Source organism: Ambystoma mexicanum, chromosome 2p (genome assembly GCF_040938575.1).
Source record: "Ambystoma mexicanum isolate Mex_15411 chromosome 2p, UKY_AmexF1_1, whole genome shotgun sequence".
NCBI lineage: Eukaryota > Metazoa > Chordata > Amphibia > Caudata > Ambystomatidae > Ambystoma > Ambystoma mexicanum.
In genome coordinates, this window is record NC_090923.1 from 1,076,233,617 (window position 1) to 1,076,259,442 (window position 25,826).

General features: G+C 46.0%; 1 protein-coding gene across 2 annotated transcripts in view; it reads left to right on the forward strand.

Moving 5' to 3' along the window:
* The window catches only part of LTBP3 (latent transforming growth factor beta binding protein 3), a 542,185-nt gene that overhangs the window by 324,853 nt on the left and 191,506 nt on the right, over positions 1–25,826 (forward strand). For both annotated transcript variants that reach the window (XM_069645022.1, XM_069645021.1), the window contains exon 18: positions 7,998–8,117. In XM_069645022.1, coding sequence (XP_069501123.1) covers positions 7,998–8,117 — 120 coding nt within the window. The remainder of the gene's footprint in view (positions 1–7,997; positions 8,118–25,826) is intronic.

Genomic DNA, 25,826 nt, shown 5'->3' on the forward strand with positions numbered 1-25,826 from the left:
TTTACATTGAGAGTGCTGCTTTTACTTTTGTTCACATAACCTTCACAAGGATCAGTACCACTAGAAAAGCAATTGGGCCTCATTCCGACCCTGGCGTTAACCAAGGCGCTAATAGCGCCTTGGTTGACGCCGTTATTTTTCCGACTCCGCCATGGTGAATGGCGGAATTACCGCCCCATTCCAAGGTTGGCGGGGTCGGTAATTCCTCATTCACCAAGGGCCCTTCCCCATTCCCATTTTTGCCCCATAGGGCTCAATGGGAATGGAGAAGGCGCTAATCACGGCACCGTAAATTACGGTGCCGTAATTAGCTCCTAGGTCCCTTTGCGGGTTGGTTTTTTAACGCCTGCAAAAAGGAGGCGTTAAGTACCAACCCGCAAAGGGACCTCTGAATAGGGCGGTAAGGGTTTAACGGCACCGGTCTCGTTAACAGTGACCGTTAACCCTTACCGCCCTACTCGGAATGACCCCCATTGTTTTGTAATACCAGATATGGATAACCTCAAACAGGAAGCCCTGATCATTCTTACAGTAGATCAACTGAAAGATATGTGTAAAGTCAGGTCTCTCTCTGTTAAAGGCAAGACAAATGAATTGGTTGACAAATTGTTGAATCATCAAAGACTGGGAGGTAGAGCTATAACCTCTATACCCCCAGGAAATGTGGATAATGTTGATGAGGATGATAATGATTCAGAGTCAGGCTCTAATGTTATTGATGAGTTAGAAGAGTCAAATGAGTCTCAGGATGTGAGCCCCACTGCACCTCTACTTGCTTTAGGTCCTCAAGCTATAACCACGGGGACCCTACCAGGTCCAGTACTGAGTCCAGAATGTGTCTCTCTTGAAAAGATGAGACTTGAGTTAGAGTTCAAAAGAATTCAAATTCAAACTGAAAGTAAACATCAAGAACTCAGGCTCAGAGAAATGGAATTGAATCATGAACTTGAAATGAAGAAATTGGCCCTCATTACAACACCAGCCCTAAACCATGGCGCTATTAGCACCTTGGTTGGTGCCGGTGTTGTAACGGGTCCGCCATGGTTCAATGGGGAATTACCACCCCATTCCAAGGTTGGCGGAACGGTAATTCCCCATTGAACCATGGCCCTACCCCATTCCCATTTTCACCCCATAGGGCTCTATGGGGATGGGGAAGGCGCTAAGTACGGTACCCCAAATTGCGGTACCGTACTTAGCACCAAGGTCCCTTTGCTGGTCCCTACTTTAACGGCTGGTGTAGACCAGCCGTTAAGGTCGGGTCCCGCAAAGGGACCTCGTAGTAAGGCGCTAAGTGTTTAACGGCACCGCAGCCTTTTACGGCGCCGTTAAACACTTAGCACCAGGGTCGTAATGAGGACCCTTGTCTCTTGAAAATGGTTCTCTCCCAGAGTCTTCTAGGTCTTCCAGTCCAATGAAGACTTGCATGCCTTAAGAAGCTGTGAGTATGTATGAGGTGAAACTTTATATTTTAGATTGGTTGGCTGCTTTTGAATATAACTATGGGATTCAGCGTTTCACGGGGAATCAGTTGATTCCTTGGCTTTTGTCTAGGCTCCCCCAGGTTGCAACTGATGCTGTAATGGAGGTGGTGGAACTTGAAAGATTGGAGTATGAAATTGTGAAGCTAGCTTTGATAACTAGATTTGAGAAAACTCCTTCCCAGTACCTTAAGAGGTTTAGGACCCTCAAAAAGCATGATGGTACCCCTTGGGCTACCTGGGTGTGTGAATTTTTGAAAAACTTAGATAGCTGGGTAAAGGGTTACAGAGTTAACACTTTTGAAGGAATGAGAAATCTAATTTTGTTGGAGTCTATTTTTGATGCCTGCTCTCCTGAGCCGCAACAGCACTTGGCTGAATCTAAGGAAATTGATCCAAAGAAGTTAGCAAAGGCTGGTGACTTGTCGGTTGCCAACAGGGCCACTCACAAGGATTCTGGGGCAACTGAGAAGAAGGATGATGGGAAGCAGCAAAAGAAAGATGGCAGAGAGAATTCTAATACCTCCAATCCAAAAGAGGGCCCCAAACATAAGAAGGGTAAGCCACCAGGGAAAACGAATCAGGCTAGTGAAACCTCTGGTGCCAAACCAGAGGGAGGTCAGCAGAGACCCCATTTGTCAAAACATTTGGAAAATGTTATGCTTGTGGGTCTACTGACCATGTAAAAGGGGATCCCAGATGCAAGGGTAAACCTTCAGGGGTCCACACCATCTCCTTAGCCTTCTCCCCAGAGGAAGAAGTACATGTGACAAGTGGTAACTTTCAAGTACTGGCTGAAGACCCCATTGGAGTTTCTGCCAGTGTTTCTTTAGTGTCCCTGGGCCTGTGGGAACAGCAGAATTGAGAGGTCTATAATATGATTTCAGATAACACAAACGAATATTACAAGGACAGTGTACTTGTAAATGGTCATGAGACCCCTGCCATTAGAGACACTTGGGCCAGCATTACTGTAGTGGATGAATCTTTTGTCAGGGCTGAGGATGTTGCTAAGGCACCCCCAAGCCTCACTAAGCTTGCTGGAGGCCCTGTCCAAATGCTTCCTAGACTACCAGCTCTCATCCAGTGCAACAACATGACTGTCAAGATACCTGTTAGTGTGCAGACTAAGGTGCCTGCTAGAGTCCTGTTGGGAAATGACTTAAAAACTCTTAGAGTTGTATCAAGCACCCCCATCCCATGTCTCCCAACAAAAAAGAAACAGGAGCAGACCAGGAGGGCCAGGGAGAATACCTTAGATGGCTCTCCAGAGGATGTCACAGAAGACTCTATCCTAGCCCACAGGAGCTACTAAATGCTATTTCAAGGAACAATGAGACAAAGGGGAAACCCACGCTCTAATGGAAAAAGTCAGAAAGCACTCCTGTGCTACCAAGAAGGACATCCCCGAGAGGACTGTCCACAGTCACACCCGTGACTGCTCCACCAGCTGAGGCTGAGTGTGAGAAACAACCAGGAAAGGTTGAATCAGATGCTGGATACCATTCTCAAGGCTGGTTAGGATTAACCAGAGAGAGGGACATCAGTTTGTGTTCTTGAATCTACAGCTACTGGAACTGAAGGGACTCCATCTTGTTTGCTTTCTTCAATGATCCCGTGCAGTGCAGGAGTCTCCCGACGTCCTCCCTCTTGTCCCCACGACTGAGGCTCAGGAACAGCGAGATCTGCAGGACCTACCGGGAACAACGACTTCAGCAACATTTGTTTCTTCATACAAAGGTACTGTGCCAACCCGATTGAGTGAAACTTTCCCAACTTGCAGGCCTAATCAGCTTGTGACCCGACAAATGATTCTTTTTCATCTAAACTACTTCTGAGAACTTTTGCAGCGGCTTTACCATTTGATACCAGAACTGTGCTTTCCTATCCAGAACACTAGCCTAGACTTTGGCCTGGCCTATTGACTTGAATTGAACTCTTCTGGTGAACTAAAACTATTTGCACTGCATAGAAAGTATATGTGATCTATTCTACTTACTTTTGTCCTTTGTGCTCACTGTTAAGTAACTGAACTGCCATTTGGCTCCTATTTCAGGGGAGCTCAAACTGTCTCAAAAGCTTAGAGTTTTGTATTGAAGTGTATTGGTATATATTAGTTAAGTTGCCTCCTTCTGGTGACATGTTTTCTAAATGATTGTGTAATACATTACTAAGTGTTTTACCAAGAAACCTTGAGTATAAGTGTGTTCTTGAACCACTGTGAGTGAAAGTCTTCTGTGTAACTACTTGTACTGCTCACATTCATTCTTGAGATAAGCCTGGCTGCTCAGCTTGCTACCAAAAACTGTGTGGTACAGACTTATACCAAAGGTTGGTTTGGCTAACACCTGTAGTCTTAATTGTGTGTAGTGGTCCCAGAGGGTACTGCCTGCAATTCTGCCTAACTGCATCATGCCAATCTTGTATTCTCAAAATTGTTTGGTTATTTGCCCACACATTGACTGCCATGGCCATGCTAATCCCTATGGGAATTACCACCCAGTCCCTGACCCCTCTCCCCGCCCCCCCCAAAAAAAACTCCTCCTCATGGGAACACGTTGAGTTAGCGTTAAACAATCCTTACCATCACACTTTGCACACAAAGAGTGAATGACTTAATGGGTGCTGTAAATACACCCCTGGTGTAATACAGGTTTCTTGACCAGGTCTGTCTTCAGCCACTTTATTTAAAAGTACTATGTGTGCCCCTTATTGAAATCCTGTTAAAAACAATCATTGGCAAGGCCAACAGTTTTGGTGTGTGCATAAGTATTAGGCCTTTGCCATGCACTGCTATTAGATGCTCAGGTTCTCGAATCATTTTGCACCTGCTGCCATCAACGGCCAGTTAATTCCAATACAGCAGTGCCTTTCTCATGCCTACATGAAAGCCCAAACTGTTGCCATTGCTTGTTTTGCTTTACCCTTGATGAACAGGACCATGCATCAAGGGTAGAGCCAACATAAGTGTTACCACATGGCTATTCGGGACCACATTGAATGTAGGCCAGTCTAGCCAGTAATAACACTGATGGTGCGCAGCCAGCCTGGATATGCTTTCTGTGGCATGGCATTTTTAGTGGCTGGGGGTCCTTATCCGGTAATACTGGCATATATTGGTGCAGCCTGCATGGACATACATAGGAACAGCCAGCATGAACATATTTTTATACTGGCATATGTTGTGGGCAAAGGCGGCATGAAAAGCAAAATGTTCCTGTGCATGGTTGGTGACTTGCAACTATTGGCTTTTTCCATGTGCTACCATACAAATCCAATTGCAAACTGTATGGCTTTCTACCCAATTTTTTAAAGAAAGTGATGTAAAATGCACCATTTTAACCCAATGTTTTAAACGTTTTCTTGTGAATGAGAACCCCTCTCAAGCACCCCTTGTTTGGTTTGGGCTCTCTCACCAGCCTCCGCTGTACATGTCACTGTGCATGATGTGTGTTTTAATGCGCAAACAGAGGCAGGGCGCTCCTTAATGCTGGCGCCTTGCAGCACACGCCAGCATGCCATCCTGTATATATATTTATGCAAAAGTTAATCTGTCATAAACCTTTCTACAGTATAGAACACAAACTTTGCTGTAGTTGATTTGCAGTTGTAGGACTAAACCACAAATACTCAAGGGGATATTTATCGTGTTTCCTTGTTGCACGTGGTGCCGCCTCTGGCCCATTTTACCCCAGGCCTCACCACACCTTGTGATAGCCACAGAGCCCCAGGTTGCCCCAATGTTGCACAGTTTGCTTGGTGCAGGGGATGGTGTCAAGCTGGTAACCAGATTGTACGCCAGCATAACTGACAAGTCGGCATGATGGGCTGATTATTCCTGCGGTAAGTGGGAGAGTGCTATAGGTGTCCCCCTCTCAGATGATAACTGGCAGTTTTGCTGTGCGCAGACAAGAAAGGGTGGCAGTCAACAGCAGATTTAAATGGATTCACTTCAAAGTTCTTCATCAGTTCTACCTAACCCCAGTTAACCTACAAAAGTTCTTTCCTGGTACGTCTGACTCATGCCTGAGATGCAGCGCCTCTCTGGCAACATTTATGCACCTGGCGTGGCACTGCCCTCATATTCATACTTTCTGGGTGCAGGTATTCAAAACTATTAGTGGGATTGTGGAGGAGAACCTGACGCCCACCACTGTGGTTGCTCTGCTGGTGTACACAAAAGAGATGGTGAAGTATGTAATGCGCCTCCTCGACCTTTTACTGTTGCTGGCACCGAGAAGGGTTGCCATGGGTGAGGCAGAGGCCGCACATCATCGATCGACCAGTGGGAAGCGACATTTTGTACTGCCATGATGTTGAGGTCGAATATTGTTCTACCTTACATCCATCTGCCTGGCCGAAGAACATTTGGGCACCTTATGCAGCCTATTTAATGCTGAGATAGAGATACACGTCACGGGCATGAGACCGAGTTGGCCAACTGAGACTATTTGCTTTGCAATAAACCCTAGCTTTAGGAATACAACCTAGTGTCTGGCGTATCTATCGTGTGTGGTGATTTGCCTTGTTTCCATAACACGAGGGACCCCTAGGGGCCCCTTTCAATTGCTTCCCTTAGTCTGTGAACTGACAAGCAACTGTAATTGAATATTACACCCCAAGGTCCACCCCCCCTAGAATAACTATGTTATCCTGAATCAGAGTTATATGTTTATACTGTTCCTAGAATCTGTGTTTCACTAGATCAGAAAAGTATATTATCCAGTTGATATGACTATGTGATTTCTTGCTGAGCATCACGGTACAACTAATAGGGTCTACTACCCTGGTATTACTAAAAGTAATGGGTTATATGCTTTGGTCTGTGTACCTTCAGGCATAGTGTTGTGTTTTAATAATTGTGGTTATATATAATGTGATAGTACTTATTTCCCCCAAGATTTATCTGGGCATACTTGGATTTATTTTTTACAATACATAGGGCCTCATTACGACCCAGGCGGTAAGGGGTTTACGGCAGCGTTAACAGCGCCGACCCTTACCGCCTGAGTACGAGGTCCCTTAGCGCCATGGCGCTTTTAACACCTGCTTTTAGCAGGTGTTAAAATCCATGGCGCTAAGGGACCATGGAGTTAATTACGCCACCGTAATTTACGGTGGCGTAATTAACGCCTTCCCCACTCCCATTATGCCCTATGGGGCAAAAATGGGAATGGGGAAGGGTAAATGGGGATTGGGGACTTACCGCCCCCGCCAACCTCGGAATGGGGCGGTAAGTCCGCCAACCACCATGGCGTAAACATAGTTTACGCCATGGTGGTAAAGTCACGGCCCAGGCGGTAACTTACCGCCTGGGTCGTAATGAGGCCCATAGTGTTTACGTGTTTCTTTGGACCATTTGTATTACAATTTCATTTGTACTGATTCTACAGCCCTTCCTCCCTAGCCTGGCTGCTCTGTCTATGCTACCCTGAACTCAGGTTGTGCAGCCTTATACTAAGAGTGGAGACTTGTACTGCCTCAGTTGAATGGTTTTACTAAGTCCTTAGATGGACTTCAGAAAAACGGTCCTAACAATGCACAGTCAGACATAGACCTAATCCGAATAACATTCAATGCCCTCAACTACAAATTGACCTTACATTCTAATCAATCAAATAAAGGAATACATTAGTCATCCCTTAAATCACTTAATTCCTAAATGATTACGCCCATGCTATTGGCTTGAGTACTCAGTTGTCCACTCTCTTGAACAAGAATGGTACGGTACACTGCTCTCTGCTCTTGAAACATATGGTGAAGCCACAGCTAATCTGAACACATCAGCCCCCACCGTAAGACTTTACTGCCTCCCGATGAAACAAGCTGCCCCTTTCCTGTTCTTCCTGTATACTGTGCCCTTAATAAATCCAGCCGGCTGTACATTTAAAATCCATGGAACAAATCGCTCACAACAATCAGCCAGCAAACCCTAAAGGTCACCATAGTCGATTCCACCAACAAGTCTGGTTGTTCTCTTATCATGCAGTGAGCAAGACTTTGGCACTATCTTCCCTTCTGACTCAGATGACCTACTGTCCTCCTTCATTTCAGAGGATCTTACAGAGTCACACTCTTCCACATTTGCATGGGACCAGGGTGCCTCCTGTATTATACGAAAGCTAGATAGACAGAACAACAGATAGATAGAATCCATTAGATGAGGTACCAGAATACAGATCTAGTTCTCCTAGGGCCATTACCAAGTTTATGAGAGGTACAGAAATAATGGCCAAGCTCCCTCAAAGTCTGCACAGAGATTCCTGTACAGGAGCTCTGTAATCCAAAACAGGGGCTGCACCCAGAGCTTATCCCATTAGCTGTCCTCAAAATCATTGCCATTTTGTTCTACGAAGAAGTGCACTCAATGTCCATTCCAGCAAGATTAGAAGTCCGGGCTGGGTTAAATTAATGCCTGGGCTACAATTAGTCTAACTGGGTTTAGTGGGGAGGAGTGGATGTTAGATCGTTTTCGTGTGTGGTAGCTTCAGATTTATTGCTTTGTTTTTTTTTCAGACATTAATGAATGTGACTTCCCAACTGCCTGTATAAGAGGAGATTGTATTAACACCGCTGGATCTTATCGCTGTCTTTGTCCAGAGGGATACTATCTCGTGGGTGACCGGAGATGTCAAGGTAATATGAAGAAAGATGATAATAGAGAAGTCCCCCGACCCTCATAACAAAGCTGCATGTATTGGTGGTGTAAGGAAGGCATATTATCAATAGTAGACACAGAGTCTCGCCAACGCAGCCCCTAAATACTTAGCAGACAAATTCTTCAAAAACACATTGGATCGACCTGCCAGAACCCTACACTCTCATTGCCTCAGGGTTTCCAGATATAAGCTCATGAACGCAGGGGGTTGCAGCTTTCCGGTACTGGCAGCCAAACTGTGGAATTCCCTGCCTGCAACCCTAAGATCAGAACCATCCTTCTAGTTTTAGAAAAAACTAAAATATGGCTCTTCTCTCAAGATGTTTAATTTTGCATTACCATACCATACTTGTAAATATGTGTATTGTAATCCCGTACTATAGAGTGTCTGGTGCTTATCATAACAATGTAATGCAAATAACTGCTTGCACCAGTCTCAATGTAATGTAAATATTTTGCTTGTATCTGTCTCACTTGTATCGCTGTTCCTCGTTTATCTGTAACCTTGTAAATGCGCCCAAATACCCACAGGTTAGGCGCGCTATATAAATAAATCAACAAACAAACAATGGATGCAAGTTTCGAAAACCTTTATTTGATATTTTGGTTGGGTTGGTAGAATTCCTAACTGGCCCTAACTCTAGAATGGGAGTAATCTTGACAATTAAGTAAATAACAAAACAGTCCAAGTCAGTCTAGTCAAAACAAAAAGGCCTATACTAAACAAACCTAGCATTGCCCTCCTTCTCAAAATGACAAATGTGTTAAGAGAATACAAAAGGAAAATAGTGTTTCAAATAAATGTCAGAATAGCTTAAATAACTCCCTTCCCCATGTTGAGTACTACAGGGTCTTGCACACTTTGGCTTACTGATTGGATGTAACAGTTCAGGCTTGGGCTTCAAGCTTCTGGTAGTTCAATCACTTCCTTTAGGCCTCATTACGACCCAGGCGGTAAGTTACCGCCTGGGTCGTACCTTTACCACCATGGCGTAAACTATGTTTACGCCATGGTGGTTGGCGGACTTACCGCCCCGTTCCGAGGTCGGCGGGGCGGTAAGTCCCCAATCCCCATTTACCCTTCCCCATTCCCATTTTTGCCCCATAGGGCATAATGGGAGTGGGGAAGGCGTTAATTACGCCACCGTAAATTACGGTGGCGTAATTAACAACATGGTCCCTTAGCGCCATGGATTTTAACACCTGCTAAAAGCAGGTGTTAAATCCGCCATGGCGCTAAGGGACCTCGGAATCAGGCGGTAAGGGTCGGCGCTGTTTACGCTGCCGTAAACCCCTTACCGCCTGAGTCGTAATGAGGCCCTTTGTCTGCATGGTCACAAATATACAGTTTCACTTTAGATCTTTACGTTCCCACAATCCAACACAGGCTTCCCTCTGCCGGGCTCTAGCCTGCCTCTCTTGTCACATTCACTTTCTTCATTTCTCACACAGTTCTGTACAGGCTTCCCTCTGCGTGGCTCGCGGCTGTCTCTCACCGTTAACTTTATCACACAGTTCTGCACAGGCCTCCCTCTGCCGGGCTCAATCCTGTCTTTCTCTTCGTGGGGGTTGCCTTCCCCACGTTTTGGCTCACGTGACTTTTCACTGTTGAAGACTTTCAAAACTGCAGGGATTTTACATAGACCTCTCCATGACCACTTTGACCATTAATTCTACAATCCACAATCTTCCTCCTCTTACAACACCAATACTTCTTGGTACTTGTAGTTTCTTATTCTCTTTGGCTTGCCTTCTTGGCCTCTTTCACAGTTCATACATCGTGCCCTCTTTGCATATTCAGAATTCACATATTTTGCTTCCCATATTTTGCTTTTCATTTATTAAACTTTTTTTCGGGATCGCAGTAAATTTCTTGCCTTAGGTTCCCGTTCAACTCACAACATTTCACAGAGACTTTCAAATGTGCGATTTCTCCCGTAGGACCACTCTGTTACTTTGTATCCAGTCCTCTTACAATTCAGCAAGTGTCCTTTTCATTACGCGTTTAATCGGCACACGTGCAACCTTCAACTTTCAAGTTATAGTTCCTTTTGGCTTTTACCGCAAACCGAACTTTTGTTGCCTTTGATTAACTCACTGATTGTGTTAATCAGTCTTTCTACCATCAACGCTCTTCATGCAGCAGTCAAGGGCGTTTCCAACGCCCCCTCTGCTCATCCCCAACTCTGTCGTTCACCCGGAAGGGTCGCAGGCAACTCTCAAGTACCTTAAAGGTTTCCTTCTTCCGCTCACTTGGATTAAGTCTTTGAACACTTACTGCTTCCCGAAAGTGTGGGATTCTCATCTGGCTCTCTCTCTATCTTCGTCACCGCAGATCAGCTCCTTGGCCTTCCGACTTCCATCGCCTGCGTTCGCATCAGCCCCAAAAGAACTGTTTCTTGTCGTATCTAGCCGCGGCTCACTGTGAGCCTGTGCACGCAACCTTTTGTTTGCCTGAACTGGCGTGTCAACAAGTGGTAGGTGTACATAGTTGGGATTACGTGCCTGACTCTGCCTGGACTTAATATAGGGACAGAGCCATTGCAAGACAGTAGGAGTAATCTGTCTGAACTCATTCCTCATCTTCCTCGTCTCAGTAGTGTTGCTAATGTAACGTGGGGGGGGGGGGAATTATGGAAGCTGTAGTTTCCCATAAAATAAGCAGGGTTAGATGGGTTGTGGAAAAAGGGGGATACCATGTCTCCCCATCGGGTGCTTCTCCCCCACTCCCCGAGGACCCCATACCCAGGTGATCCTCCCTCTCTTGTCCACCCCCAGGGTTGGAATCTAAAAGCGATGGCCCTTTTCTGGCCACCTGAGTACGGGATCCCTGGGGACTAGGTTGTGAAACACTCTCTGGTTTTTCACAGTGGTCAAGAAACAGCCGAATGCACAAAGGGTGCTCCCAAAACAGCCTGACAGTCTTCAGTTACAGGCCAGCCATGCACACTGCAACAAAGCTCTCAACATCCATTTTGAAGCTCTAGCCAGCATTTTACATTCCTTCTTTGTCAAAGAATGGCAACATTTGTGCTATAATCATCCAAACTTGTCACCCAGTTCAATGGATTTTTAATAGAATGTTCACAGTGGGCAGGAATTTTAATATCATAAAAATCTCATTACAACTTCTTATACAGAGTATGTACACACCTCAAGCAATATATGTGCACAAGTCACACGGTACAGGGATTTTGTCAGTTTAAAAGAGTTCTCGTTTTTTATATACTTAACATATTTCCTGACTAACAAATGAGGAATTTAATTCCATGCTACTGAGTTTTCACACCTGCGATGCACTTTATTTGGACTTTTTAGCCTTGATAATGGGCATTGTATGGTGTCACAGATGGCCTCAGGAGCACACCAATTCTCAGAGACAGTTCAACGGTTTTCAGTTGAAGGATCGTAAAGGGGCTCGATAAGGGTCGTCCCTCTCTCTCGTCTAATGCAGCTTTTCCTTCCCTAGCAAAGGTGTCCCTCAACCTCACAATGGTCTCTAGCAATCAGTAACATCTAATGGCTAAGGTTCTGTCTGCCTGGTTGTGATGGCCTAAAGAAAAATGCCTTTTCTCTCTAACTCCCTCTGGGAAAAATCTAGGTGGTCCATAACCTATGTTCTCTGATGCAGTATAATTTAAGGATAGGTGGCTTTCAGGCGCTCGGGCCCCACTCAGTTCTTCCCTTTTATGCCCTTCTACTCCTCGGCTTCATGTTCTATCCTGCTTTTCCCTTTCTTCTACTCTCCTCCCCTTCTTTTACCTATACTCATTTGCCTTTCCCTCCTTCCTTCTGTCCCTCCGATGTTCTCTCTCTACTCCTACTCTCCTCTGCTCTTACCACTACTCTCCCCTTTCATACTGCTGCACTCCCTTCTCCACACTACTACTCTTCCCTCTCCACATCACTACCACTCACCCACCACAATTTCACTCCACCCACATCTTCTCCCACAGTCAGTCTCATTTCACTCCCTCTGTCACCTTCTCATTCACTCCCCACTCTCCCTGCATTAGCACCACTCGCACACCTTACACACAGACACTGCTTCAGTAATCTTTCTCCATGGTCTTCTACAAAGCCATTCCTCTTCTTGGTGTCTTAGTCCTCTTTCCCTCCCTGGACCTCACCGGAATAACTCACACCTTCCTGTTTCCTGTGCTCTATTTTATCCCTCCACTCTCAATTGGTTCTCTCCCTTACCTGGTTCCCCAGGCCTACAGTTGTCTTTCCTTTTCCGGGGAAGTGAGCCAACACATAAAAGGGTCTGAATCCCTGCCCCCTTCTTGTATGTGGGTTTGCCGGCTGTAGGCAAAGGTGACCAGCTGCTTTCACTGTAAATGCCTCAGTACATATTAGGGTTTCTTTATATGTTTGCTTATGCCAGTTTGCCAGGTGGACTGCTCTGCTCCCCTTTCACAATCTTTCTAGTCTGCCTGTTGCACAGACGTTGCTGGAACGCTGAGGGGCATGCTCTGCATATTCGTTAAGGCTGGCATTCAGTCCCTCAGTCGAGGCTGGTTTGCTGTGTTGGCTGCTTGGAATGGCAGCAACGCCCCCCCAGCCCGCCCCCACTGTTTCTCTGCCGGGTGCAGACTACTCTCTCGTTTTTCCACCACTGTGCTTGCTGATTGCTGAAGTCCTATGGGACTGAAAGAGACTAGCCAGCATTGTGTGCACTAAAGCCATTGGACAAGAAGAGGTGGTGTTCATTTCATGTAAACAGGCAAAAATATAAGGGGCAGGACTGGCTCTGGTGACAACCCTGGTTTGCCTCTGGCGTACCAGAAATAGGACTCAGACAAAAGACAGACATGTTTCAAGGGTGTTTATTAAAAGTAAAAGATAACCCTCAACTTAACTAAAAGAGAGACCGGAGCAATGGCTTCTTTGGCTTCTGCTTGGCCCAACCACTTGGATGGCTTGTCGTTAGTTTCTAAATTTGTCAATATACAAATATAGTTCACAAGTTTCTTGCAGACTTGGTTGCTCAAAAGAAAATATCCTTGTACGGTTCCCTTTCAACACAGTTCTCTATTTATCACAGATTGTGACTCTTGGACTCCCTGAAGAGCTATGGCCTTCTGGCAGACTTGCTTTCTCTCAATCAATGAAGTCCACATAGGGTGCTTGCCCACTCAGGTTTTTCAGACTCATGTAAGCTTGTCGGCTTTCACAGTTGTTAGGGAAAATTCTCAGAAATGTGCTAATTCCTTCCACCTTCGAGATTTTTTTAACCTGGAGAGGTGAGACCCTTTTTCCCACTCATGTATTTTAATGTGATTTGGTACACTGTGTTTCTTTTGGTTGTAGAGTCTGACAAATTCCATAGGCATCATCTTTTACATTGTGTCACACAGCACTTTCAGTGCAGTGATACAGGGAAGTCTTCCAGATTTCCCAGAGGTTTAAATACCTTCTCTGGGATAAACTACTGTTTCCCAGAGCAGTAAAGTGAAATTGACTTTACTTACATATGTAACTTTTTAGACCCAGCACACACTATCTTACAATAGGGTGCTGGAGGGGTTACCTAGTATCCCCTTTGTTTAGCTTCTCATGTAACATTTTTATGTTACTTTCCTCACCTAATGGCTGGTGGCAGGGGTTTAGTTTTAACTACCGTGGTGTGCGTTTACCGCGGGCTGCGTTCGCAGCTGCAGTAAAACACCCAATGGTGCCATTTTTGTCAAAATGGCCTGGTCTTGTTTTTCGCAATTTCTTTGTGGAAAGGTACTTCTTGAGATTTACTCTGCGCGCCAAACCAGGTTTGGTCCCTTTGTTTGCCTTTGGCGGGATTCACGATTGAAGCCCACGTCTGGCTCCAGGGTGTCTGGGGTGTGTGGGCTACATTGACCCACTGAACAGAATTTCTCCATAACCAAGCTGCACTTCAGCAGAAACAGCAAAATGGCTGCGCTGGCTCCAGTAAGCACAATAGCACCAAAACTGTGTTTTGCAGCAACAAAAAGATGGCTGCTCCATCTTGCCAAGCACATATTGGGCAGGATGGAACAAGGGGGCACACTTAGGGAGCTTGCCAGTGTGTTCTTACATATACAAAAGAAATAGAGTGAAAAAGCAGCGCTGCTTTGCTGCCAGCACAAAGTCCCCATTGAAAAGGGGGTATTTTACCTTAAAATGATGCTGCTCTGACGCTATTTTTACCTGTTCTTCCTCAAACTAATGTTAGTAATAAGGCCCTGCCATGCTCATTCATATCCCCATTGTGCTTCAGCAAAACCAAGCATGACCCCTGAATGACAGGCTCCGTCAAACCAAATCTGAGAAAAATCAACAAAAAAACTTAATTTTTTCGCCGCACGGGAAAAAGCTTCACTTTTAAGTTACAAAGTGTCAAGGATCAGTAATTCAAAGAAACTCCAGCTCTAGACTATGTCAGTTTCAGTGCATAGGTGGTTCAAATAAACTACTTCCTAAAAGAAAATAACTATAGCTGCAAAACAGTGTGGGAATCCAGAGGGCAAGTCAAAAACCGAATTTGAAAGCAAAGTGATCGCAGCTTGCACCACATGTGTAAAAATGGGCTTTGCAAACTAAAGGAGAAAAATGCTTGTTTGAGAGTACTAGGTTGAACAAAAACATCTTCTTGCATAGCAATGTGAAAGGGGATTGTGCTGTGAAAATACAATTTATGAGATGGTTCTATTCAGCAGATTTTCTTCCCATTCAGAACAAAAGTAAATACAAGTAAATTAAACTTCATTGGCTGCACGGGGGGAGGAATCAGCCCAAGACAGGTTTCTGCTGAGAAGATGACAGAAACAAAAGGGGTCCTCTCAGTAGATACTAACACCCCAGCGATAATTACCAGGTTGGACAGAATCTGGTCTGGGCTGAACCCTCTGACAATGGATTTCCAGGACACGGATGTGCGAAGTGGATAAGGGGCAATAAACCTTCAATCAAGCTGGGAAACCCCCATCCTCCCTCTGGGGGAAGTGACAGTTGGTGGTAGCTGAAAAGAAAAAAATGGGCCAGTGTAGGACAACAGTTCCCATTTGTTTCAAAGACTATTTTATTAAGAAAGTTTGAGGATGGTTATCTTTGCAACAGGACTTTGCAAAAATGTAAAAATGTAGTAGTTTAGATGTGATTTTTGTGGCTTTCAAATAAGAGGTCTTGGCTGTCAATAACATGTATGGGACACAAACGCCAGAAGAATGTGAATCATGGGGAATGGGCACACGATGGAAGGTTAAAAATTAACAGAAATAGGCCCAATGATAGTATGTACGCACGTGTAAAGCCACAGAATTTTAGGCCGAACATTTCACACTAAAAATGACCAAATATTATTAAAGATACAAAATAATGTCTCACAGATTGTAGAGTTGGACTGCAATGGTTGGCATAAAATATGTAACCTGTTTATGTAATTTGCTAAGAGACTTCAACTGTATAAATGTACCATTTGTGGCAAAATCGGATTTTAGCTAAAGTAACTGTGCGAGGTTTTTGAACATTGTAAAACTCACATCATAAATCTGACATTGTGTCCTTGAAATCCAACCAACTGAGAGCGAGGTGGGGACTAGCACCCCTGACCAATCCAGTGGGTTAGAGGTGTGTTTAGCTAAGCCTGCCCAGCCATATACTTCTATGATGTTACTATGCATTATAAATACGAGTCCATGACAGGACTCAAGACACACACTCTTCCTGAAGTTCCTGTGCTGCGTTCCTGATCTGCTCCATTCATCTTGCTGATTCCTACTACAAGGCCAAAGTATTGCTGACCCTACTCCAGAGCTCACTGCAAAACCCAAGCATAGCTGATTTCTATCCCAGCAAGGCCAGTGATCCAGAATCAACCCACTAATCTCCCATTAAAAGGGGGAAAGCTGTGGTACCTTTTGCATCCTGAAATCAGACCGGCTTGCTGCCCACTAACTGCTTGCCCACAGACTGCATCCAGCGGTACCTGTGCCATCCAGTGACCTTAATTGCCCAGCTGTTCGCTACCCGGTGACCAGACCTTGCCCAGCTGACTTCGGCGGTGACCAGAACCTGTTGACTGTCCAAAAATCCCCAAACTAAAAAGTGGACTGTGAGTATAATCCCCACCCCATAGAAACACATAGCCTATCTTGTCTTGTTTTTGTCCTTATCCCACTCTCCGAGAAGTCATATTTCGAAGGGATTGTGTCCTCCGAAGTATTCCTCATCTTAGATATCTCCTTCCAGCTCTGCTGGCCTCGGAAAATTTTTCTCTAGAGGGCGCTGCACGTCGACGTCCTCCGAGTCAATGTCCCTCGACAGCCGCCGTATCGACGTCGACGTCATCCTGCCTATAAAGGCCGCGCGCAGTGTCCGTTGCTCAGTTCCGTTTTTCCGCGCTTACTCAGTGCCTCGGAATACCGTTGCTCAGTTTTGTCAGGTTAAACCTATTTACCTCGAGTTATTTGATCCGTACTCGATGGCTTCTTCGTCGGAACCGACAACTCCTCGATCCGGCTTCAAAAAATGCCGAGATTGTGGGAAAAAGATGTCGCTGACTGACCCTCACAGAGTTTGTCTGTGGTGTTTGGGAGCTGAACACCATTGTTCGGAGTGCGAGGACTGTATGTCCATGACAGCTAAGGCCCTGAAGGAGCGTAGGGGGAAGCTGGAGAAAGGTAAGACTTTTAAAGCTTCTTCTTCGTCGACGAAGTCGAGAGATTCGTCTCCTCGTCACCATTCGCGCTCCAGGTCTCGGAGTGAGTCCCATCACTCCTCGAGATCGAAGCACTCGAAGAGGAGACGTCGAAGATCCCCTTTTCCGTCTTCCTCTTCCTCTGTTTCGCCAAAGAGAATACCTTGCCCCACGAAACATAGTTCCCGGGCTGAAGGGGAGGAATTCCGCAAAAATATGATGAGCGTCTTCGAGAAAGCGGCCTCGACCCCCTCGAAGACTGCTGAGAGCGATGCTCTGGTCGAAAGATCCGAAGGTCAAAAACGCCGCGAGTCGCAGTACCCGGCGAAGGAAACCTCTCGAGCGCGTCTCGAACCCTCGAGTAGGACTATGACCTCCAAACCTTCCTCGAAGGTTCCGTCGACGCCGTCGACGAAGGTTCCGTCGACGCCGAGGTCGGTGTCTTCGACGCCGTTGTCAAAGGGACCTTCGACACACGGGTCTGTCGACTCGATGCCAGCTTCGACACCGGCGTCGATGCCAAGAAAAGTAACGGTTACGACACACCCAGTGATTATCCCCAGGTCCTCGATGACGATGGCTTCGAGATTGTCGAGCAGAATCCCAATTCTGTCGAGGTCATCGAGGCCTCCGCCTTTGTTTTCGACGCCACGTTCGAAGCCTTCGACGTCGGCGTCAACGACATCAACGTTTTCGAGGCCGATTATGACAAGTTCGGCACCCTCTGCCTTGGAAATGGGGTTTACACCCTTTATGAGTTCAGAACAATTGAGAACTATGTCCTCAATTATGGAAGAGGGTGAATTGTCTGAACAGGAAGACACATTTGAGTTGCAGGGACCTGTAACCCCAATTAGAGAGGAATTTTCCTCTGAAGAACGCAGATTAAAGGATCTTCATGATTCCTTACATGAGGCAAGTGGGTTAGACACTTCCCCTGAGGTGGAGTTTGCTAGGCCAGACCCGGGGGAGCATGCTGAAACCCCCTATAGAGCCTTAATGGCCAGGATCACAGAGTTTATGGGGTGGTCTGCACCTTCACAATCTTTCCAACAAGATGACCTCACGGATATTCTTGACAAAGGCCCACAGGAGGATCCTGTGGTGCCTTTTCATAAAGCTCTTCATAGGAAGATTATGACGAACTGGGAAACCCCAGATGTCGTCTCGGCAGTAAATAAAAGATTCGCTTGGTTGAGAAAGTCTGGTTTTGCCCCAGATGTGCAAGCCAGGCTCTTGAACATGCCATTCCATGGCTCTTCTTTGTTCGGGAAAAAGGGGGATGACAGTTTAGAGAAACTGCAAACTTCAAAAGCAGCAGCAAAATCCCTAGGCGCTGCAATCCGTCAGACACCTTTTCGTCCCACAGGAACCTCTGCGAGGGGCAAGCCCTTTCGCTTCTACTCCGCATTCGGAAGAGGTAGAGGACGACCGGCTCAAAGGGGACAAAGAAGAACTACCCGAGGTGGACGGGGTAGATATTCAAAAGCCGCAGCAACAGCAGGTGCCTCTTTACCATCGGCATCTGCATCAGCCACCCCAAAACCACTCTGAGGACTTCCCTCACAGGACACCTGTAGGAGGCAGGTTGACTCAACATCTGGCGGTATGGCAGGCTATCACGTCAGATGCTTGGGCATTGGAAACAGTTGCCCAAGGTTACTGCCTGCCTTTCCTACGCATACCTCAGAGTCATCCACCGGGGATCAGCTCTCAGAAAGCTCCAGATCCGCTCCTCTTGCAGGAAATTTTGGACCTGCTAGAGAAAGGTGCCATAGAACCGGTACCCGTAGCAGAGAGGAACAAGGGCTGGTACTCCCCTTACTTTCTCATTCCAAAGAAAGACGGAGGACTGAGACCCATCTTGGACTTGCGAGAATTGAACAAATTCCTCAGGAAAGACAAATTCAAGATGGTCACTCTTTCTCAGATCCTCCAGGCCCTTCAGTTCCAGGACTGGTTGGTATCTCTGGACCTTCAGGACGCTTATTTCCATGTGCCTATCCATCTCAAACACAGGAAATACCTGAGGTTCGCAATTGGCAACTCTCACTATCAATTTCGAGTGCTGCCATTTGGGCTGACCTCCGCCCGAGGGTCTTCACCAAGTTAATGTCTGTAGTGGTGGCAAGTCTAAGGAGGGAAGGGATTCACGTCTACCCCTACCTGGACGATTGGTTGATCAGGGCTGTTTCTTCGGAACAAGCTCAGATCCAGCTAAATCACGTGTGCCACTCCCTTCACAAACTGGGCTTCTCCCTCAATTTAAAGAAGTCACAAATGATACCATCGCAGAGACTCCAGTTCATAGGAGCGATCCTGGACACTTCCCTGGGAAAAGCCTCGCCACCAGAGGTGAGGGCTCAAGATATTCTACAGATGGTTACCAAGTTCCAAGATGCCCAACATCTCCCAGCCTTCGACTTTTTGAGGTTGCTAGGCCTCATGGCATCCTGCATTTTCCTAGTGCCAGAGGCTCGCCTGAGAATGAGATCCCTCCAGTGGGCACTGAGGACTCAGTGGTCACAATTCTCAGGGAGAATGACAGATCATCTTCAGGTTCCCGACAGGGTGGCTCGAGACCTTCAGTGGTGGGCCTGTCAGGAGAACATTCTGAAAGGAGAACATTTTTGGCAACCCTGGCCGGAGATAACAGTAGTCACGGATGCCTCACTCACGGGGTGGGGAGCCCACGCCAACGACTTGACCATCAGCTGTCGTTGGTCTCCATCGGAGTCCAGACTACATATCAACCTGTTAGAGCTGAGAGCCATCAGACTTGCGCTGAAGGCGTTCCTGCCAGCTGTACAAGGGAAAAACGTCCTGATAATGACGGACAACACGGTGGCCATGCATTACCTCAACAAAAGAGGAGGCGTAGGATCACTACCCCTGTGCAGAGAGGCGATGCAGCTCTGGTTTTGGGCAATCCAAGAAAGAATCTCTCTATCGGCAGTTCACCTAGCCGGAGAGAAGAACTTGACAGCGGACGCTCTGAGCAGGCAGAGCACAGTCTCCCACGAGTGGGAGCTAGCTCAGGAAGTCCTTCAAGAGATCTTCGCCCTTTGGGGAACCCCTCAGGTGGATCTGTTCGCCACCAGCCTCAACAGGAAATGCGATCTGTTCTGCTCAAGGGAATTTCCCCCGAGAGGAGCTCTGGGAGACGCGTTCATAGTGGACTGGGAGTTTTCGCTTCTGTACGCGTTCCCACCGGTCCCTGTCATTCCTCATATGATCAGGAGGTTAAGAAGATTCCGGAGAACCATGATCCTAATTCCCCCGGATTGGGCCAGGAGAACGTGGTACCCGGACCTTCTAGACTTGTCCATCTGCCCTCCAATTCGACTTCCACTCAGAGAGAACCTACTCTCACAGAAGGGAGGTCAGGTTCTCCATCCAGACATCAAAACCCTCAACCTTCACGCTTGGCTTCTGAAAGGCTGAGGTACAAGGATTGGGACCTCCCTGATGATGTTATGGAGGTGTTGCTTTCGGCAAGGAGGCCAGCAACAAAGTCTTTATACCGCTGCCGTTGGAACATATTTTGCAGCTGGTGTAGAGAACAGAATATCGACCCTTTTTCATGTGGTACACCAATGGTTTTGTCCTTCCTACTATATTTGGCGAATTCAGGCCTTCAAGTTGGCACCATTAAGGGCTATCTCGCAGCGCTATCCATCTTTAAGCGCACTGCGGAAGAACCATCCTATTTCAAGTTACCCTTGGTAATACAGTTTCTAAAGGGGTTAACCAATGTTTATCCCCCAAGACCATTCCAAGTTCCCCTATGGGATTTAAACTTAGTCCTAACTTTCCTGATGGGCACACCTTTCGAACCACTCCATTCTTGTTCGTTAAGATTCCTTACCCTTAAAACTGTTTTATTAATAGCACTTACATCTGCTAGAAGGGTGAGCGAATTACAAGCTCTTTCTTGTAAACCCCCTCACACAATCTTTCACAAAGACAAAGTTGTCCTGCAAGTGAAGCCTAATTTCCTCCCAAAGGTGGTTTCTGAATTCCATATCACTTAGAAGATTACCCTACCATCTTTCTATCCTCCTCCTCATCCAGGGAAAGAGGAAGAGAGGTTGCACAGGCTAGACCCTAGAAGGGCTTTAAGTTTTTACATCAGTAGACTAGCCAGGATAAGACAGGCAGACCAGCTGTTTGTAGGTTACACAGGTCACAAGCTGGGGTTACCAATAACTAAGCAGACCATTTCCAGATGGATCATTCTAGCCATTCTGGAATGTTATAAACTGGCAGGGAAAGAGCCCCCTCAAAACCTTAGGGCTCATTCGACCAGAGGTATTGCAGCTTCATCGGCCCTCAAAAGAGGTGTGCCGGTTAAAGACATCTGTGCGGCCGCTACATGGTCGTCTGTCCATACCTTTACACGATTTTACAACTTGGATTCCTCCTCCAGTCAAGAGACTAGGTTTGGAAGGGCTGTACTGCATTCTATTCATCAATAGAAGATAGCGTGAAGTCAGTACTCCCTCCTCCAATAATAGAATACTGCTATGAGAGCCTATCTAAGATGAGGAATACGTCGTAGGACACGATCCCTTCGAAGAACAAGTTACTTCTTACCTTGTAACGTTCTTTCGACGGGATGTTCCTCCGACGTATTCCTCATCGACCCTCCCATCCATCCCCGCAGTTCTACTTCCCTTGTTGTTGCAGCTTACGCTCCTTCAGGGTGATTAGTCTAGTCCAGAAAGAATTATTGTGGGCTACAAAACGGAACTGAGCAACGGGCGCTGCGCGTGGCCTTTATAGGCAGGATGACGTCGACGTCGATACGGCGGCTGTCGAGAGACATCGACTCAGAGGACGTCGACGCGCAGCGCCCACTAGAGAAAAACTTTTCCGAGGCCAGCAGAGCTGGAAGGAGATATCTAAGATGAGGAATACGTCGGAGGAACATCCCGTCGAAAGAACGTTACAAGGTAAGAAGTAACTTGTTCTTCTACCCTGGTAACTTGTTGAAACTATTAGAATTATCCTCGTATCCTGTCCTTCATTTTTAAGTGCTAGCGCCATCTCTTTTCAATTTTGTCTGGTGTAAATTGTAAACCCTTAGTTTATTTGGAGTAATCAAACTAATTTCCATATATTTTATTGTTGGGGTTGAGCACTGGGGTGACAAGGTTGACCTCGCGAATCAACCTTGGAGCTTACCGTGTTCCTCCTTAACAATATAGCCTAAATAATTTACTGTAACATTTTCCTTTCTTTCAAAACCTATTTTCTCATTTTTAAACGAACCTCACTCTACCTTCCAAATCCCTCTCAATTCACCAGCTAGAGACCAATTTTCACCTCTATATTGTCCCTGTGATATATATCTATTCCCCAGCCCAAATACGCCCACCAAATCAGAGTATTTTACCCGTTTTTATTAAAAACCGTTTCAGTAATTTAAAGCGGGAATTGAGAAAATTGCAAGTTTTCCAACGTATCATTTGGCTGCAGAATGCTCTAAACTTCCACTCATTTTCAAATTGTATGCCTTTTGCTGATCCATTGCCTTGTGATTGCCAGTGATATAACATGCCTGCTATTGTGATAAAACATATGTATATTATAATTTAACCACACATTAATTAATTATTTGTAAAATTTGAGTGTTATTTTAGGCCTTTGCTAAGGATTTTGCCTCTTATTCTGCAAGGGAAGGTCAGATTGTTATTATGTTTTCTCCCTCTTGTTCCTGACTACCTGTTGCTTCTTTTTTATCTATTTGTGGGTTGAGGGAACATTGCAGGGGAAAACCTTAACTTGGGTGCTATCTTTCCTAAAATCAAAAAGTGCTCCTATTCAATTGTGCAGTGTATATTTTATGGGAGAAGGTTAATTAAGTGCATTGCTTACATTTCTGTTGTAATTATCACCCCGTTGGTGATTGCTGCCCCATATTAAAATTGTCTGATTTCATTTGATTTGAAAAATAAATAAATATTGCATTTTTACCAACCGGCCTGGTTCATGATCCATTGTGACCTGGGGCATTTGAAAAAGGGGCTCTGATCCGAGTTGTGTATCATCTCAAATTAAATTTGCATATAATAAAGAGAAAGGGATATCAATTGAGCGCTACATCCTAGGCTGAGGACCAAGTTGTGTGTCACCTGATTGAAATCCTTAACAGGTGGGCAGGAAGTGAGGGAGGTGCCCAAAACTACCTGTGCTTAGTCTCCTAGGAGACCCAAATGCACTCTGTAGGTATTGGCCGGCTGACTGTCCGGCAAGGACAGCCACCCTGCTGGGTAACTGACAGCTAGGCTGGAATGAATGGGAGAGAACTGAATAAAAGGCGGCGCTTTTGGCTTAGAAGGCAGAGTCAACCACTGGACGAAGGAACCGAAGAAGAACTTGAAGAGGACGCCTGCTGCAACTCCTGGAACATTGGTTTACCCGGTGAAGCCCTGCCCTGTGCTGAAACTCCAAATTCGGATCGACAGAGGAGCCCCTGCAAGGACGACTTCTCCCCTTGAGTTGGTGGGACCAATGAACTCCAAAGTAAGCCACCTGGACATTCTCTCAGAGCTGGTTGAATTTCCACAGAGTTGCTGCTGGAATCGGAATAGCCAGGGAGAGGAATACCAGATTGTGTGCGTTGCTTTTAAGCTGGCAAAGAGCTCCAGGAAGATTCTCCGGACTCCCAGGAAGCAGGACTGACCGAGCCTGAGCCCCCTTATCAGAGTGTGGGACCCCTGAAGCAAAGAAAGCCCATCTCAACAGCCAGGAACCGCAGTGTTGCTATTTGCGCTAGACGCGAGGAGCTGAAACACTGAACAGCCACTTGTTAGAAGATTGCCGGTTTCAAGCGTTGACCTTCCCATTGCAGTACAGGAGTCCCCCAAAGTCCTCCCTCTTGTCCCCACGACTGAGGCACAGCAACAATGAGATCTGCAGAGCTGCTCAGGAACAGAAGTCAGCTGCTGCACATTTTGTCAGAGAGAATTTACCCCTTGCTGTAGAGTTACTTGCATCTTCTTCTATTCACGGGTCTAACAGCTTGGGCCCTACATTGATTCTTCTTTTTCTTTGAAAGACTTCTAAAACATTGTGCAAAGACTTTTCTTAATTACCTACAAAGAAGTGCTTCAGCTCATATAGACTTTTGCCCATTGACTTTGGCTTAGCCTGTTCCACGGAATGACTCTTATTTGGGGATCTGAAAGTATTTGCCTGCTTAAGAATATTTGTGGTCTCCTGTATGTTCCAATAAACCTTTTTCCTTTGACTACTCCTAACGTATCCTAAATACAACAGTGATATATAAATGTCCCCAGCACCCTAGCTATTGAAGTCACCTGAGGGTGTAGGTTGTGTCTGTAGGCCATCCCTAAAGGGTATCCACTGGTTTAGAGATATTAAGAGTGTGTATTTTGCAAAGTATATTTAAGTGTTACTCCTCCCTTCTGAAGAAGGCGTAATCTAACTGACTGATAAATAAATTAATAATTGTTTATGCAAGAAACCTTGTGTGTAAGAGTTTATTTGAATGCTTGTCACTGTGAATCTCTGTAACTCCCCTACAGCTCACATTGACCCCTCTTAAGATAAGCCTGGCTGCTCAATCACCCTACAAACCTGTGTAGTACAGACTTATACCAAAGGTTGGGTTCCTATTGCCAGGAGGTCAGGGTTGGTGTAGTGCACCCAAAGGGTACTGCATACAATCTTGCTTAACAACAGTCTTGATGCAAATAGTTTGTATCTCCTTCACTCTGACTCATACAGGGCTCTTGCGGGATTTCTCAGAATCCTGTAACCTCATTGGTTATCCCCAGCTTGGATGCAAATTGTTCGTATATACTTCAATTTGAATCACATAGAGCGCTTGCCTGCTCGGGTTCCTGAAGATCTGGTAACCTTGTCGGCTTTCTCAGCCTTGATTCCAAGTGTTCGTACCTCTCAGCGGTAGTCTCTCCGTGGGAGCACTCGCTTCCCTGTAGCTGCTCGTCTCTACATCCAAAGTCCTTCGGGAATAGAGCTTGGGGATCCATGCTCTCCCAGGTGATCCGGTCTTGGCAGCGGTTAGTGGACCCCAGGCCCACCACGGCTCTCCTGTGGTTGCGCCACCAGCGGAGACCGGTGCTTCTCCATCTCTGCCTTTCCCCCTATCTTGGTTTCCAGTCGGACGGGACGCCAGACTTCCAGCATCTGGCTAGAGTTCGACTTACCCTCCACGCTAACGCCGACTCTGCTGTCTGCATAGGGATCCCTCTGCCCCCTGCGTAGGAGTTCCTCTTACATTCACAGTTCCTCCTCTGTTTATATATGTTTTCACAAACAGAAAGGCTAATGCCTCCTTTGACTATGGTGATCAGGCGAGATCCAGCATTAACCGAAGTCAACGAATTTGAGGAAATGACACTATTCAGTGAATCCAAAGTGAAATCACAAATAAGAGGTTTCTGTTGATGTTCTTTGACTGTGGAGTTTAGGCGAGATCCAGGCTGACCTGAAGCCAAAGAGATAGAAGAACTGTCACTGTTTGGTGGTTTCAAAACAGAAGTAACAACAGTCTTTACAATTCCCATATAGGCAGATAATGTTCTCTGAACTAGGAGTTCCTTTTTTTCTTTTTTTTTTTAAACAGGTTTATTGGTTTTAGCAGACAAACATATATATCAAGCAAACCATTTATACATCAGTAAGCAGTACCATTACTCGTTCTTAAGTTAACCAGATGAACGACTTTCGTGATTATTAACTTCCCTAACTTCCACCCTTCCCTCCCACAGACTCCCTACCCACAGTATTGCCCGTTAGGGAGAATTTTCATTTTAGTGCTTAATTCCTCCCACCTTAGAGACCCCCAGCTCTTTTGCTGGACTTCAGGAATTTTTAATTTTAATCCTGGAGAGAGTGAGACCTTTTTCTCACTCTCTCATGTATTTTTGATCTGATTTGGATTCTGTATTCTCTTTGTTTTGGGAGTCTGACAAACTCCATAACATCTACTTTTGTACTGTGACACACCGCACCTTCAGTGCAGTGCCACAAAGAAGTC